General features: G+C 40.4%; 1 protein-coding gene across 3 annotated transcripts in view; it reads left to right on the top strand.

Moving 5' to 3' along the window:
* Nucleotides 1–8,041, top strand: part of SPOP (speckle type BTB/POZ protein) — a 52,971-nt gene extending 44,930 nt beyond the window's left edge. For all 3 annotated transcript variants that reach the window (XM_019548419.1, XM_019548421.1, XM_019548420.1), the window contains 5 exons: nucleotides 804–981; nucleotides 1,630–1,685; nucleotides 2,081–2,203; nucleotides 5,917–6,059; nucleotides 6,801–8,041. In XM_019548419.1, the coding sequence (XP_019403964.1) occupies nucleotides 804–981; nucleotides 1,630–1,685; nucleotides 2,081–2,203; nucleotides 5,917–6,059; nucleotides 6,801–6,945 (645 nt within the window). In that variant the 3' untranslated portion in view covers nucleotides 6,946–8,041. The remainder of the gene's footprint in view (nucleotides 1–803; nucleotides 982–1,629; nucleotides 1,686–2,080; nucleotides 2,204–5,916; nucleotides 6,060–6,800) is intronic.
* The last annotated feature ends 9,752 nt before the right edge of the window (nucleotides 8,042–17,793 follow it).

The raw sequence follows: 17,793 nt of genomic DNA, 5'->3' as shown, positions 1-17,793 counted from the left end.
AGGTTAGAGATCAGAAGGCAGTATTTTACAGTTAGGGTGGCCAAAATCTGGAACCAACTTCCCAGGGAAGTGGTCCTTGCCCCTACCTTGGGCAAATTCAAGAGGAGGTTGGATGATCACCTGTCTGGGGTCTTGTGAACCCAGCATTCATTTCTGCCTGTGGCGGGGGGTCAGGCTAGATGATCTGTTCAGGTCCCTCCTGACTCTTGCTACTATGAAACATATCATCATCAGATTACCCAAGGAAGAAACGCCTTATTGTCTTTAGCATTCATCCATATAAAAGAAATATGGGCATTTGAACTCCTCAAGAGATTGAAACACTGCAGCTGAACCAGAGGCAGCAATGGTGGAAAAATTCTCTGGGCAACGATCTGGGCTTCACAGATTGTCTTGTCCTCTTTACTCTGTTTGCAGTCTGTTATAGAAGCTTTCAGTTCATATGTGATGTTCCTGTGTATTACTGTCTCTGGCTCCTTTGCAGCACTGTCTGTGGAGGATCATTTGTGTGCAGTCGACTCCAAAATACTGCTCGTAGGCCAGGTGTGGTGTGTGGAAGGGGTGTCCATTTTTCCAGGAAGGTGGGCTCTAATAAAAAAAATTAGTCTAATCGAATGAAGGTGCCTTTACATCTGAGCCTAACAGAAAGACCTTGTTTAAAGTGGGGATGGCTGTTTTAAAGTGACCATATATCCTACTTATGCTGAAGCTATGTTTAGGAGATGTGGTTTTTATCAGCATTTTACCTCACTTGTCCTAGAAAATAAATCTCCTGTAGAGAATTTAACACTGTTTCTTTTTAGGTGAGTGTGGTACAGGACTCTGTCAATATCTCCGGCCAGAACACCATGAACATGGTGAAGGTACCTGAATGCCGCTTGGCAGATGAGTTGGGAGGACTCTGGGAGAATTCTCGCTTCACAGACTGCTGTCTGTGTGTTGCAGGCCAGGAGTTCCAGGCTCACAAAGCCATATTGGCAGGTCGGTATTGACTTGTACAGGTTTTAGCAGGATAGAAGGCAGCAGCATCATGGCAGGTGGAGTGTCTGCTAATTTTTGCCTTACTTCTCCTTTTGGAAAGTGGTTCCAGAAAACAGCAGCAAAATGACCCCCAAAATCCTTTCAACTGCGCTTCTGCAGAGAATTTTTTTTCCCCAAAAAGACATCATCATGCTGAAGGATGGGATTGCATTCCCAATAAATTGAATTGCCTGCTTCCTCAAGTTGAAAATGGTGCGTAGAGTTTTTTGTGACTAGCACTATTATAATATACCCCCAGTGCATTTGCAAATGGTGGTTTCCAGTTTTTTTTTCTGAAACATTCTTCTAAACTTAATGCCATGAAATACATTTGACAGCAGGCGATTGCTACTGCTCTTCATTTTTGTTCGAAAGACCCCAGGAAGGTCTGGCAAATTTTGATGGTACATTGACACTGGATTGTCAACTGTAATTTTATCTAAGTTTGATACTATTTAGAATTGTGACTGCTGCTGTTGTGGAATTTTTTCCTTTCTAAACACCGCTGCAGTCAGTGAGGAAAGGTGCTGGAAATACAGCTTCCTTTGGAGGAGGAGGGTTATTGCTATTGTTTTAATTCTCTCTCTCATTTTTTCCCTGTCACTATAGCACGTTCTCCAGTTTTCAGCGCAATGTTTGAACATGAGATGGAAGAGAGTAAAAAGGTAATGTCTAATGGGAAAAGACATTTTCCCTGCTGAATGGATACATCTCAAGTCACAGCTCAATATCATTATTTAGCTTTATTTATTAGGTAGTGTCCATGCATTACATCATCTTTTAACTTTTTCTTTTCCTCAGTAGATCCAGGTCTCTGCTTCATTTGTGAATTTTGTTACTTTGGGGAGAAGAATACAGAGGGACCTTAAGGAACTCATTAAATATTAAATCGTATTTAGAATTTTTTCTACTCCCTCAAACAGTTTTGTGGGTGGCATGTGTTTGTAGAAGATTTCTGTCTATATAGCTAATTTCTGAAGTTTGAAAGAACTGCAGTAGAAAGAAGTACTCCTGTAGCCTTCTGTCAGGCTCTTAATAAGCTTTATTGTTTCTGATGCAGAATCGGGTTGAAATCAATGATGTGGAACCTGAAGTTTTTAAGGAAATGATGTGCTTTATTTACACGGGGAAGGCACCAAACCTCGACAAAATGGCTGATGATTTGCTAGCAGCTGCGGACAAGGTACAGTTGGGATTTATGTCCATTCAAAGAACCAGCAATGACATATGTCTTCTTTTACATAAAGATCCTTGGAGAATCCTGCCCTAAGATTTTTCACAGTGATCCTTCAATTGTATAGAGGCCTGACTGGGTGAGATTAAATGGATATTTGTGCACAAATTCTTGTGTGCCCTTATTCCTTGCTGAAAAATAAACCCAGGCAGTTCTGTTGAATTGCATCTGTTTTAACTGAGCATGGTTACGTGAAGTGTGGGTATAAAGACAGAAATACAAAAGGAATTAAACATGCCAATGTCCCTACCCTGAATTAAGATAAAGTAAGCGGTGACTGAGCACCTTCTTGTTTTCTTAAATTCCTGATTGTTCTGATAAATACATGTCCCACATCCTTATTTGTAATAGTTTAGTTTATTAAAACTTATTTAATCTCTGTTCACTACATTCTTATATGCAGATTGGGTGTGAAGTAGGGGGCAAATGCCACATGAACTGGAAATATCTTCTAGTGGGGAGGTTATTGAATCTCAAAAGTAGAAGTTTGTTTTGTTAATCAGTGGTTATAGTCATGATCTCTGGTTCTCCATCTGGCTGGCTGGCTTGCCTAACCCTGCCATGATTTTACAGGACCCCTGTAGGGGAGGTGTTGGGGGATGTTTTGACTGGAAGACTGGTGGTAATCTTTGTGGCAGGAGCTGTGCTGTGGCCTTGCCTGCCAGCCTCTGTCCACTTCCCTTTGCAGCACCAAGGACAGAAGAGAGTGCATTGCTGGCAGATGAGCTGTGTTTACCAGTGGAAATTCTTAATCTGTAACAAGAATTTTAATTTAATTTTTCTTTTAAAAGTGAACTTGGCACTGGTGAAAGGTGCCAGTTGGACAGCACTGGAGACTAAAGTCCTCTATTTATCCACCAAACAGGTTCAGCACGGGTAGCAGCAGTGCAAGATTCTCCACACTGCCCTGCCAATGTGCCTCAACTCTGACCTGGAGGGACCACCTCTAGGGGTGAGAGCGTAGTTCAGTCTCCATGCTTCTTCAGTCCTTGGATTCTCTTGTGGTGTGAGCTAGGATGGTGGATATTAAGGTGTGGATGCTTGTAACCTTGTTCCACACAAACCACCACAGCCATCAAATAGTAACCACTTCCAGTCATTTTTGACCCGAGCTTAATTAAAACTGGCGACATAGAGGTAAACTGCTCTATATGCCACTATTAGGGCCATATAACCAACATTTAAATGGGGAATGACATTAACAGATTCTTGGACACAGTACAACCATTGCCACATATTATATTCAATATTTAAAGAGAATTGATTGAAAGTTCAATATATCATCTTTAACTGAGACAAGTGTAAATAAGAAGCAGCAGTACATTAAGGGCAGAGTCAGCTTTAACTTTGAATTTCTTGGCTTTTAATGTATTTCTTTTCCTTTTAAACTCATTGTGTCTTTTAAAAGCAGAAACAAAAATCTTTCATGAAAGCATATAAAACAACTGATACTTACCCAAGAGACTGAAACATCTTTGCCTGAGCTCTTCCAGTCTCTTGGGTAAAATATGTAATTAGACCAAAAACAAAACAAAGCACGTCTTCTAACCCCAGGAGACACTATTCCAGTCTCTTGGGTAAGGATGCTATTAGGCAGCTTTTTTTTTTTTCCTCAAAACTGTAATTAAGAAAGGGAAAAAAAATCTTAGTACCTGAGAGACCAGAATGGCTACTTTTGTCCAACTATGTAATTAGAAGCTGGAGTTATTTGTAGTGAAAATCCAATTGAAAGTATATTTGTGGAGAGGAATATTTAGTATATGTATGAAATAATGTTAAGCTTTATTTTCCACATTTTATGCTCCTAATGGACAGATCTGTTTGCAAAATATTTTTCTTATCTGCTCCCTCATTTGATTTATTTTTTTAATTATAGCAATAGATTACACTAGTAAATTCTGTTCCTCCTCCCTCTCCTACCACCTTCCCCCTGCCTGCCACCTTCCCCTCTCCTACCACCTTCCCACTGCAGAATTACTAAACCCTAACCATCCCCCCAGTAATACAGCTCAGTTAAACAGGATTTAAATACTCCCTCAGATTCTTTGTGGGAGAGGAAAGGAGAAATTGTTCTGGGTAGGAGAGCTACCTAAAAATGTAGTTTACAGTATGAAACTGTTGATTTAACTTTGACTGTCATAGAATAAGCATCCCTACCAGAATATAAACAAAAAAAGTTTAGTCCTAGTATCTATTATACTGTGAGCATCCAAGTGCTCTTTACAGCCATGAAAATGGGAGCAACCAGCACACAACAGTTCCTGTAAGTAAACAGAGCAGTCCTTATGAGTCCAGTATTAGTTTGAGCATAGCCTCATGTATTGAAGATCTTGCGTTAATATATACTCTCATCCTAGAGGGTTCTAAAAAGATTTATAAATTACACATGTGGATTACTCTATCCACCATGGAAATGGTGTTACCTCTCAGCTGAAAAGCAGCAGCTCTAACAAGTTGAAGTAAAACTAGTCAATATCTTAAGACAGAAACGAAAGAGACCTTACCCTGTTTAAGATTTAGTGGAGTTTATGTAGTCTAAACTTAACTACACGCATGAAAATATGGTTTGGTCACTGGGACTGGTGTCCTGGTTTTTGTTAAAAGTACCCTGGGATCTATAGTGAATGCAGATTTTGATTTTTGTTTTATTCAAAAAGTTGCTAATTCCAGGTTCATAACACACAAACTTAAGATTTCCAAAAGTGACTACTGATACAATCTGAATTAAGTCTGGGGGGGTTCTTTTGTTTGTTTTCACTCTCCCTCTAAACTGTTCAGAGGCTGGATCTGGAAATTGGATTATTTTAAGGTATCTTACATTTGGCACCCAGAATCAGTGGTCATTTTTGAAAATCTTGATGATAATAGCAATATGTTGTTTCAGTATTGATTTTAAGGCATCAGAAAGAAATATACGAGACCTCTTGCTTTTGTTCTAGGTATAGTTTTTCATCAGATTACTGACCAGACTTAACTCTCTGTGTCTGTAAATTTGATGCAATCGATTCATAGATTGGTTAGAAACACTTAGATGGGAAGGCAAAGTTAAGTGTAACCCTGTTCTCAAGGCTTTGCAGACATGCTGTGACATTCTGTTTTCACCTGTACAACCACCAGAAATTGGACTTTTATTTACTTTATGCTTGTGCGATGTTAATATTTTACCTGCAGACCATTAATAGCAAAGAAATTGAGGAAAAGCTGCCAAAGCATTACTGGAACATATATGGAATGTTCTCTGTAATATTCATTTGTCCATTGAATAAGGAACAGACTATAGGCAGTAATGGAGTACAATGGGACCATGTTTCAGAAGTATGTGGTATCATAATTGAGACAAGTAGGTGTTAAAGATGACCTGGAGTTCCTATTTTAAACTATGTCTATGGTACCAGTAGATCTGTAACAAGAGTAAATTAGGATAAGAGTTATGGTGGGTATGATGCCTGTCTGATCCTCTGTTCAGGGTAAGCACGTGATGATTCTTTCTTGCTGGTCAGAAGTCTCTTCTGAGCAGAACTTAGATGTGTTTAACAGTGAAGAGGTCTTTGCAGTGTGGTAGTGTAGTCTTTTATTGAAGAGAGAAGCAGTATAAATAGAGCTTCAGTGCAGATCTGGTTATAATTCATCAATGCAAACATAACTTTGTTTATATTTTGCAGTATGCGCTGGAACGTTTGAAGGTGATGTGTGAGGATGCACTGTGCAGTAATCTGTCTGTGGAAAATGCAGCTGAGATTCTCATCCTAGCTGATCTACACAGTGCTGATCAACTAAAAACTCAAGCAGTGGACTTCATTAACTAGTGAGTTTACTACAGTCCCTTTTTGTGAGGGGAGAAGGATGAAATGGCTGGAAGGGGTGGTTTTATGAACTGTGGAGTTAACTTTAACCTCTCATAAGCAATAAACCCAGGGGTATGGTGGTGATTATATTTTTTTTTTTAACTTTTAGGCTGATAGAGTTTGTTTGGCATCCGAGAAAATCCCTTTATTCTAAGGATTAATCAGTGAGGTTCTTTGCACCAATTTAGTGGATGTGGGAAGCAGGAACTTTATAAACTACTGAGTGATCCTCAGGCTTTTCCTTTGTTGATGAGAACTTTCAAAAGATAAGATACCTCTTTTAAAAGTCAGGGAGGTTTTTCATATTTGTAAATACTAATATAGTAGGTGCTTTTCTAAAGTGAGAATTGCTAGCTGTCAAATGTATTTTTTTCCAGCAGTGTGATATGCTGTGGATTAATAATCTATTTGTGCATGGCAGGTGAGGGAAAACATGTATTGTGTAATTTCCGTGGCCTAGACTTATGTATACTTGGATCAGTCTTATGCTGAAGGACTGTCCGTACTGAAAGGCAGATCATAAGGATTAAAATCTGTGGGCACAGCAAAAGATGGATAATGCACATCCAAACCCCAAAAGATCTTGAAAATGGAAACTGAAAATGAGAACTTCTTTGGGCACATGGAAAGAATTTGTTTTCTAATGTTTTTTTAACCTTCCCAGGTCAATTAACTCTGTGTTTTGTTCTGTTTCCTCATAGTCATGCTTCTGATGTCATGGAGACCTCGGGCTGGAAGTCTATGGTGGTATCACACCCTCATTTGGTGGCTGAGGCATATCGCTCTTTGGCCTCTGCACAGTGTCCTTTCCTGGGACCTCCACGTAAGCGGCTGAAGCAATCCTAAGACCCTGTCCATCACACAACCCCATGTTTTTCTGGAAGCAGCAGCAGCTGTTGCTGCTCTGACCTTGACCACCAGGTAGACAGCGAAATCTGTGGAGCTTTTACTCTGTTGTTGGGGGAAAGACTGCTTCGTGACACCCAGACTTTTAAAAACAGCACCAAGTAACTTGGGGGAAGGGGGGAGGGTGGGCCTGGGGCTCGGGGGCTGTTCAACCTAACGAATCCCTGTCGCTGCATCGTCTGTGTGTTCCCTTCGACTTGGCTGAGTCAACCACAGGGTTCGGTTTAGGCACCGGCCCAGTCAGAATATCCCAGTGGTGGTACTGGGGGAAAAATAACGTCTCTGCATCTGACAGCACAGAACAAATCGTCAGATGCCTGGAGCAAAAGAGGACTTTTTAGTTTCTGGAGAGAGTGGGGGTCAAAACAATTTCCAGTAAGGTTATGGAAAGAAAATGTGTGATGGGAGCTCCAGTAGTATTTATATCAAAAGAGAGAATTTAAGTCCTTCCAGCTGTGCTAAAAACTGGACGTTTGTGTAACTCCTTATTGCCATCCAGCAACAAGAAGATCAGTTTCTTTGTTAGTAGCACTTGTATGTTAATTGCAAAAAAAAAAAAGAGAAAAAAAAAGAAGAGGAAATCTTTTACAAAATGACATGTTGAAGTGAAAACGGACAGTAAAAAGCTGCGTGCTTTGGAGGGTGTGAATAGACTGAAGGCAGCCTTTGCAAGTCTATATTGACTTTGAAGGACTAGAGAATCCTTGACCTGGAGCGTGCTGTCTGACGAGAACAATGGTTACCTGTTTTTAGATATTGTGGAAAATGTTTTTGGCATTTTTCCCTACTTTATTTCCTTCCCTCATCCCCCTTTTTTTAAACGAGGAGAAATTTTATTGTTCATGAACACTGCGTCAAAGGTCCCTGTCCTGAGTTGCTAAATGATTCTTACCAACTGTTTGTACCTGACTTGCTGACTGTGTAGGAGCCAGTCCTGTTCCTTTCTATTAGTCACTCTTCTTACAGGGAAGAAGTTCCAAAATAGCTGGTAATTTTTTTTTTTCTTTTTGAAAATATAAATAATTACTATTTTGTACTGTGTGGTATCTTTTTGTCTTTCTTATTCCATTTTCAAGACCTCTCCCAATTGAGAACGAGCTCCCAAAGGGTTCAGCTTCAATTGACTGCCGGGTACTGATAGTGACATGCTGTTCCTGGAATCCAAATGGGATTTATTAAGGGTTGTTGTGCACAGAGCTGCATTGCCAAATTACATTTTATTCCTCATAGCAGATACTACTGAAACACCAGAGAACATTTGTTTTAATAATGGCTGCATGAAGTTGATCAATAGTCTTACCTGTCCGTGTGTGTGTGTGTATATGTGTATGTATATATATGTATATGTGTGTGTATATATATGTATATATATATATGTATATGTGTGTGTATATATATGTATATATAAATATAAACATGAGAAAGGAACGCAGTAGTTCAAGCTATCTGTTTTACTACAGCAGTGTACAAAGCCAGCTATCCAGGTGGTGAAGAGACAGGTCATCTCTCCGTGCCATAACTAGATCCATATATTCAGGGAGGCTGGACTGTTCCAGGACACTTACAAATTGGTCTGACCTCAAGATGACTGGTTGGAACATTTAATGTACTAGAGACAATAACCCTGCTTTAATTTGAGAAATAGATCAGATTAGTTTGTTTCTAATTTCTGGTTCTTTCATAGTTGTGTTTCACAGCGTTTGTGCCTTTTATGAAAGAGATCTTCCAATCGCATGCTCATATGTAGGGCGTCTACCAAACTTGAGCTGGCTGCCAGCTGATTTTGTAGACAGACTGTAGAGTTGGCAGCCGTTTTCATGGATTAAGTGCAGTGCGCTCCCTGCCCCAACAATGTCTCTGGTCATGGAGGCCTGATAGTGCTGCCTCTTACTGCTGATTGGCGGCAAGGGCTATCCATCATGCATCTGCACCCCTTGCTGCTGATTGGAGAGGTTTGGGGCCATATGATGGGCAGTCCTCACAGCCAATCAGCAGCAAAGGGCAGCAGCCATCTTGCCAAGCCATCAGCCCCATTCTCCAGCTGACTGTGCAGCCAGGCCTCAGCAGCCACCAGGACTGGTGGAGAGCCAGCATTTTATTTTTTGGTAAGTAGTTTTTCAAAGAGTCCACCAAAAGTGAAGACCCTGCCCAAAATTGCGGTTTTCACAAAAATTATATTGCTATTTCAGTAGTTCCCTACTCATATTTTTAAGGCCCTGGCAGATGTTACACTTACCAGTTAATCATGCCTTAAGTAGTAGCCCAGCCATGTGTTCATACAGTTTAATATCATTCATGATAGAACAGGAAATAGGCTATAAAAATCATCACACAATATTGTAGTAATTTTGTAGTCTGTTTTCATGACATCCTAAGTTGAACATATGGCTGGTGCATTCCTGAGGCTGGGAGCCCTGATCACTTGAGTGGCACTGATCATGTCATGGGAGTGTTGATCAGTGGACCAGAATTCCCAGTCCCAGACACACGTTGGGCAAGCCTATATGTGGTTTTGAGTAGGTACTATTACATCAGGATGTGAACCATTTAGCATTTACTGTTACCTTTTTAAAAAGCACAGATTGTCACCACCAAGTTATAACTTCAGACTTGAAAAGCTTTGTTGCTAGATAATTACAGAAGTTGTTTGTGACATTAAGCTCTCTAATTATTTCAGAGAATCTTCATTGTTTACTGAAAGGTTAAAACCACCTGATCAAGGTTTCATCCCTGCTGTGTGAGGATGAGCAATTCTTTTGGGAGTCTCTTTAGCCCAGTATTTCCCCAGGAAGCAGACAGACTTACAAGAAGGTTTAATGGGTCTTGACGTCGCCTGTCCTTTACCTTCCTTGGAGAGTTACTTACTGGAAAGCAATACGCATTTGGCATTCTCCTTCCCAGAGGAATGGAAATACACCTGCAGAAAAATTAATCTGTCCTGGGACTTAGATGGCCCGATAGAAAAGAGATGTATCCAGGGTACACCCTCTGTGTCATGGTAGCCCTGAATTCAGATGTGTGAAGGAGTCTAGTTGTTCACATTATTCCAGTTACGGGTGATTTAACATTTTATTTGTCAACTTCACTTTTTTGTTTCTGCTTTTTATTGTAAATGATACAGCTGAAACCATCTGGCTATAACAACATCAGAGCTAGAGCATACTGTTCATAAACCTCCCACTGACATCCTCCCCTCCCCAGATCTGAAATGTAATTCGAGTTAACTCAGTGTGTGACATGTGTTGTTACTGCAGAAATGCCCATGCCAGTAGAACAGTTGGAGATTTGAATTCCACAAGAAGAAGGCATATTTATCAAAACAATACATCAGAGAGATGCTTCAACAGAATCTTCCAAACCATAGCACACCACTAAGGTTTGAATTCAACATTGATCTTGGCCCAGTACCACTGTCTTTTTCCTTAGTTGATAGTCCAATGTTATGCAGTTCTATCCAAGCTGTATGCAAATGGAGAAATATATATAATTATTCATGTTCTCACCCTCTGTTCACTCCCTCCAGTTGTTTCCACGTTAACCTAGAAAGCTTGCTGCCTTCTCAAAAGGAAGAAAAAATATCTATGCAAGCCTTTCAGGTCAGGGTTAAGGGCATACATCAGCCGTAAGCCTAGAACCCAGTGTCAGTTCTTTCTTACTATCCACTCACCAAAAGGTCCCCTTTTGGCCCAAAGAGCTATCTTTGCCTGCCCTTAAGGTTTTGTTGTTCTAGTCAGATTCTACTGAGGTATTTTTCTTCTTATTGTGAGTTTTTCCAGATGAAGGGAAACAGCTTGCCTGCTTACAAGCAGAACAAACAAGAGAGTGGGGAGAGCTCCTGTGCTTTGAAATTCTCTTGCTTTGTTCTGGCTCTAAAACTGCTGTTAAGGACAACACCATCTCTCTTTAAAATCTGTTGCAGCTTTTTCCATTTTAACTTCATTTCAGAGGAATTCTCAGCTTCAGTGCACTGTTTCCTGAAAAGGTTTTGCTAAAATGATTGTCTTGTTTTAATCAGTTTGAGACAGGTAGGTCTCCTTTCTCCTGTGACTTCCATTGAACTTACACTGCAGAATTACTTAACTCATTTATTTCTAATGAATTTTTCTTAGTTAATCTAATATGAAGGCATTTAATTATACACAGTGTCTTTCTCTTCTTGACCTCCTGACTTCTTGGAGCTTCAGCTTTGATTCCAAGATGCATGCCGCAGCAAATTATGACTTGGCAATTTTGCAGTTCTTGTTTATGTTTAATTTGATATTTATTAAGTTAGCCTTAAATGCACTAGTGATGCTGCTGTAGGGTGTACACCAATGGATGGCATATGGAAATGAGTGCCATGTTTGTACAAGAAACTTAATGGGCCAAAGAAATTGGGATAATAGGAAAAATAATATATGGTAGCCTGGAAAGATATTTAAAAAATACGTAGGCATGGAATAATTGGATGCGAACTCTGAACTACCTGGTCATGATAGAAGGTCTCCCTTTAGGTCAGAAGTGAGGGTCATTCGGCAGATAGTATGGAAAATAAATTGGGACTGCTGTTTAATTTTTTTTTCCCTCTGTACTGTACCTGTCAAGTTCATAAGGATCCAGTTCTATAGTCTGAAGTCCTAAGTTAACTTACCTAAGCACCGAATTCACCCTAACAGTGCTGCTGTATTACTTTTGGCTTGGCAGGCCAGGTGAATGGTGTGGGGCCAGTTCAGAGACCAGATCTAGCTCTGGGTACCAAGTTTGGGACCCAAATGGCCTCCCTCCTCCCCATACACCCAGAATGAGCCCTGCTGTGCTTCCTACGGGCCCTGCCATTCTCCAGTCAGTTCTGCGCCACTTCCACCTGGGTCAGGATCCAGCCCCATGCTGCTTCCACCCAAGCCAGTGCACTAGGACTGGTACCTGCACCACCTCTGCCTGAGTTAAAGCACCTGATATAAAATGCAGAGCCATGCTATCCAGTCTGCAGGGTGTCCAGGGCTTAGAAATTTGGTAGGAAGGGAGTGACAGTTTCTGCCCCTACTCACCTGCTGCCCAATTTCCAGGCTCATGGGGAGGCTTGTGGCTAGATAACATGGCTCCACAGGCTGGATCTGGCCCACAGGTCAGGACTTGAGCACCCCTGCATGAGAAGAAAAATAATAGAGTATTGGAGTAGTGGTGGGTTGGGCTTGAGAAGGAGTTGAATTATTCAATTGTGAATAATACAAAAGACACTTTGATAGGAATAATAAAAAATTCAGGCATTCCTTATGAGAATAATTGAGGTAAGTGTGATGCCAAAGGAAGGGTAGGGGAACTGGTGAGTGATGATCAATTGAATAGTAATGTAGCATGAAAATAAGAAAATGCAGGTTTGGGTAACAGAGTCGTTTCATGCTCTGTAACTGGGGTATTTCCTCTGTACCAGCACTGATGAGAACAAAGCCAAGAACATTACATTCATCTCAGCTACCAAGAAAATATTGATTCGGAAAGAATTCAGGGAAGACGACAGATTTAAGGAGCCGTGAGGATTTACTTAGAGCAAAGATTAAAGAAGAATGAGTATTTGTTGTTTAAATTATTGCCACTGGGGAGGGGTGTTAAGAGTATATGCTGTTCAAATATTTGTACAAAAATGAAGAAGGAGATGCATTCAGTGTTCAGATAAGCAGCAGTATATAACTAGAATAAAACCAAATAAAACCTACTACTGGAGAGCTCTTCTTGTTATGAAGACCTGTGGAAAAGTCCCTTGGGAGAAATAGTGGGTATTCCATAACTTTTAATAATGTAAAACTTGACTAGACAAGGCACTCAATCTGCAGTGAGAAACAGTCTGATCAAGAAAGGGGATGGAGTCAGTGAACAAATTCGTGACTCTCTTCTTTCAGAACAGGACTGTATGGTAGGACTGAATCTCTTTGTAGTGCCTAAAGCTTCTACTGATCTGATCTCTTTGAACCACATCCCATTACACATTGGTTCTGCCCCACTCCTTCAACCCCCATCTTTTATTAAACCTTTCTAATCTTCATGTGATTGGCAAATTTGCTAAGAGCTGTTCTTATGCCAAAGAAATGCCTGGCAACCGCATTGGCTAAATAGTATTTTGAACTCATTAAAGTCTCTGGAAGTTATGGACTGGATTACAACTAGTAGGAAACATCACTTCTTGAAAACTGTCAGATACTTTACCACTATCACTCGGTTTCACACACACCTTGCCATGCTTTATGGACCATGAGTTGAAAACTGATGTAAGAGTTATTTTATGTTTCTAACTTTTAACTTAAGATTATGAAACTTTTTACAAAAGTATTCATGTGAGGGGGTCTTGAAGGAACCTGGCATTTCACTGAGAACTTCAGACCTAGCAGGTGGAAATGGTGTAAAACTTAAAAAGTATGGCCAACAGACAAAAATCCCAAAATACATAAAGAATGCAGTGTACTCCCTGTATTAACACAGTGCTGTAATATGACTTGTGGGTAAAAGGCTTGTCCTTAACTAAAATTAAGTAAGGCTAGAACAATGGAAGTCAAGAGACCTGGTTTCTATTCCCAACTCATTGTCTGCCCTTGGGCAAGTCGTTGCACTTCGTTATGCTTCATATCCCTATGTGTAAAATGGGAATAATGTGGTACACTAACATGTTTTGAGATCTGTGGTTGAAATATCCATAAATGTCATTGATTATAATAATTTCCTAACAGCCTTGTAATGCTGTTTTTCTCAATGGCCTCTCCCTATTTCTAATACTGCTCAACGTGGTGCCATTACCTAAGCCAGATCCTACTGAATTTAAAAAACAAAACAAAACCCCACCTCGCACATCTGATCTCCAATATGATATGGCAGATGGTAAAATCTGAATTAGGCAGAAGCAGTCTCTTATCTGTGGACTGTAAACAAAGCTGAACTGCAGAATTTTCTTTAATGAGCTAAATTTATTTCTAGGTGCTGAAGCCTCAAATGGCAAGGAAAAGGGGGCATTTAACATGCAGTAAATTTCTAAATAACTTTTTCCCTTCATTTCAGCACCCCAGAAATAGTTCCCTTCAGCTCCAGGGCTGCTGTAGCTCCCTAAAATACATCATTCTCTGAGATCATAAATATTGGTGATGCTGTTATGGCATAGAGCTAGCCTATAGGACACAAGGTAAGTGGCATCTTTTATTATATTGGCATGACATTTCTTTTAATGTTATATGACTAGTGATAGCATGGTTCTTCAAAATTAATTCTGTATAATCAATGCCACTTACCTAAGACCTGCGAGCCAGCAGTTCTCTTCATTAATGCTAGAATGGCAGTTCTGATTATGCAGAATGAGATATTCTAGAGCATCGGCATAGCAGGAGTTGATGGGGGCAGTGTCTGGGAAATGAAAGTACTATTTAGTAAAATCTGTAGCTGTTTAGGCTTGCCTTTTTGGTATCTTTTTTCCTCAAATGTTGAGCTCAACAACTTCTACTTGGCACAGCACTGCCCAGCGATGCTCATTATGCTTAAGAAAGCCATGTTAACCTGAGATCAGCCAGAAGGCAGGGTCGATTTATACCTTGTAGTCTAAAGCAGAGATGTATAAGCTTTCTTAAGCAGCATCTTACTTCATCAAATGCTATGAAGGGACTGCAGGAAGCAGAACATCTAAATGGAAAGCAGTGATTAGACTACAAAGGGCCAGGAAGGGGCACTTCAGGGAGAGGCAAGTTGAGTAGGAGAGAGGAAAACAAAGCAGTTAACCCATTGAGAGACAGAGGGGTAATAAAAGCCAATCCAGGTAATGCGATAATCTGTAGTCTTGTTTTAGACCATACTTAACATACTCCAGCCTTTGGATGATTTCCTGTTCTGCAGCTTCCCATTCACATTGCTTTTTAAAGTTCTGTTGTCTGAGAATTGCTACTCTGAGGTCAATGGTGGAATGTACAGGGAAGTTAAAGCATTCCGCCACAGGCATGTGTATCTTTCTGGAATTAATGTCAGATCAGTGTTCATTCTTTCATGTTAGAGATCCACATCTGTCCAAAGTAGACAGCAGAGGGAGGGGCATTTTAAGTAGGTGATAACATATATGATGTTAGTAGAGAAGGATGTGAATGAACCGTGCATGTTATAATCCATGTTATTTTGTGCATTGATGATGTCCCCACTGATGAGGGGAGACAGCTGGCACTTGAGTCTGGAACAGGGTCTGGTGCTTTGGTGAGAATGAGTTAGGTAGTCTCTTGCTGGAGAGGTGCTGTTTGAGGTTGGAGGCTGTTGTAAGCCAGGACAGGTTTGTCCCGATGGTTGTCATTTCTCAGAAAAGAAAATGATATTGCCCTATATAAAGCCCTGTCTTGATCCAGACAAAATCATACCTCCCAAGTTTTCTCTAAGCAAAATTGTCCCATATATTAACAACTGAGTATTTTTTATGATGTTGGTGTTACAGGGTATTTAATACTTAAACCTCTAGCATGTACATAAAAAGTTTGAGAGTTTTAAAATTGGAGGGGAAAGAAAGGATGTGGATGCTAGATTAGACAGTGATTGGAAGAAGCAGAATAGCATAGGGGTCAATAGTATTTTAGTGTAATACCATTACTCAGTAAACATTCTATTTAAACTGGAAGTTCTGTTTCAGTTCTTCAGTGGCAATCAAAAGTGGTTGCCATCTGTTGGGTGCTCAGAAGTTTCTCTGAAATGATTTGTGAAGCATAGGTGCCCAAGTGTGTTAATGCAAGATTAGCTAAGGTGTAAACTTAACAGACTGTGGCCTACTCCACAATAATGGCCCATGTGCTCGCTCTCACCCAGTAATAATTGTGAAGTAGCTTAGTCTTCAGTGAAACTTGCTGAAGGATAGCTTTTTCCACTTTCCTGGGAGGGTAAGTACCTTACAGTTACCACAGGGTAAGACTGCATGGTTTCAAGTGAGCAGCTTTTCCTCTGGAGGTGTGAGAGCCCCTGTTGTGGTGCTTACTAGACATGAGTTTAACTCATGTGACCTTGGGTCAGCCCTGCATGCAAGGTAAAACGTTTCTCATGATGGTATTTTCATCCTATCCTAATACTTATGAATTTTATACGGGTGTTTCATCTTCAAAGCCCTTTAGAAGCATTAGTCTTCCCAATATGTCTGGAAAGCAAGCTATCATTTTTAATTTTTTTTTAAAGACAAAAAAAGAATGGGGAAGGTGAGCTAGAAATTGCTTGCTTGAACTTGCAGTACCAGTAGAGCTAGGATTAGAATGGGAGTATGCTTATTTAAAAGTCCTTTGCCGAGTTGGCTAGCCCAGACGGCTAGCCTTAGGCCCTGAGTTTGTTCCCAGTCATTCTTGGTATATAGGGGGTGATCAGGAAAATGTACAAAACCATCTGTACATAAAGTTTAGTTATTTTAGAGGAAAGATATGAGTGGTAGAAATAAGCCATAGTACAACAGTTGATTGCTTATTATTGACAGGGGTGTGATATCATTGGTAGCTGCTTAAAAAGCCCTCCACTCATGTCCTATGTTTTTAAAATCCTATTATAATAGGTAATTAAAGTATACTAATTAAATTAAGATCCCATCTGTCTGAGTTCAGCAAGCCAGCAAGTCCCTTAATTAAGATATCATGTTTGCTGTAACGAAGGCTGGAAGCAGAAGGCTGGCTACCAAAGGTATAAGCAAATAGTTTCTCTCCACTGAGAGACCACCAGAGCACCTGTGGGCTATGGAGATAGAACAAAGAATCTGCAAGGTAAGCAATACTTACTTATGGAGTGGTAACAAATGGCAGACTAGTTTAAACCTGTTTTGGTCCTGCAAATTGGCATTTATTGTAGTTGAATGCAAGTTTTTGATAGGTGCTCATTGGTAGGTGGCTTTAAAGGACAGATTGTACCTCAAGTTAACTTCTAAGACATCAGCGGTGGTCTCGACGTGAGCCCATTGTCATGGTAGGATGATGTCTGAGATCTGAGTAGAGAAACTTAGCCACTCATTCTCCCCTCCCCGCACTTTCAAGCTTCCCTTTAGTGTTCTTAGCGTTCCACTAGCAAACCCTCAGATTAATACCCTGGGCTGTTTTACTTGATGCTGCTTTTACTCCTGTTTCTAGTTATTAGTCCCATACCGCTAAGAGGAGTCTATTAAGAAGCCTTTTCCCAATAGCATAACTAGGGCTTGGCAAGCAATGCCAAGGCAACCAATTTAGATGGGTGCCAGAATGGCAGCCCCTAGAGAGCTTGTGCTGTACAGGCTACTATAGCTGGCATGCAGGGAGATGGACTCAGGCTATTGAGGCTTTGGGACCATGTCACTGTGATCGTACCAGGACTGGCCAGAGCATGGTGAGACAGTGCCATAGCTGGTAAGACTGCTTTCCCCCCAACCCCACCTCCAATTCTGCCCAGGGCACTAAAATAGCTAGCTATGCCTCTGCCCCTTTCTGACATGTTATGCTGTCCTTTGGGAGAGCATAAAACTTGGCAGTCTGATGCCAAAGATTTCGTATCTAGATTTTTATACCAGGCTCATCATCATGGTATTGGAATAAAACATTTCCAGAGGGAAGTAATGTGTTAACCTTGTCCTGATTAAATTCCAATATTAGGCAAATATAATTACCCCTCTAATTCTTTCTACAGTTTTGGATGGATGCAATATTCTTCATTTATGATCCTAAAAATATATTGTGTGGTATTTATGTAGCTTATTCATACTGGTACTTTGTTGGATTTCAGACACTGCTGCATTTAGTGGTACATGAAAATTTATACTTTAAATGCATGTACATAGGTTTGGTCTCTTGTATTTAGGATGAGAGG

Source organism: Crocodylus porosus, unplaced genomic scaffold, assembly GCF_001723895.1.
Source record: "Crocodylus porosus isolate Cpor-Errol unplaced genomic scaffold, CroPor_comp1, whole genome shotgun sequence".
Taxonomy (NCBI): Eukaryota; Metazoa; Chordata; order Crocodylia; family Crocodylidae; genus Crocodylus; species Crocodylus porosus.
Note: the sequence above shows the minus strand (reverse complement) of the source record. Positions and strands in the feature narration are given on the sequence as shown.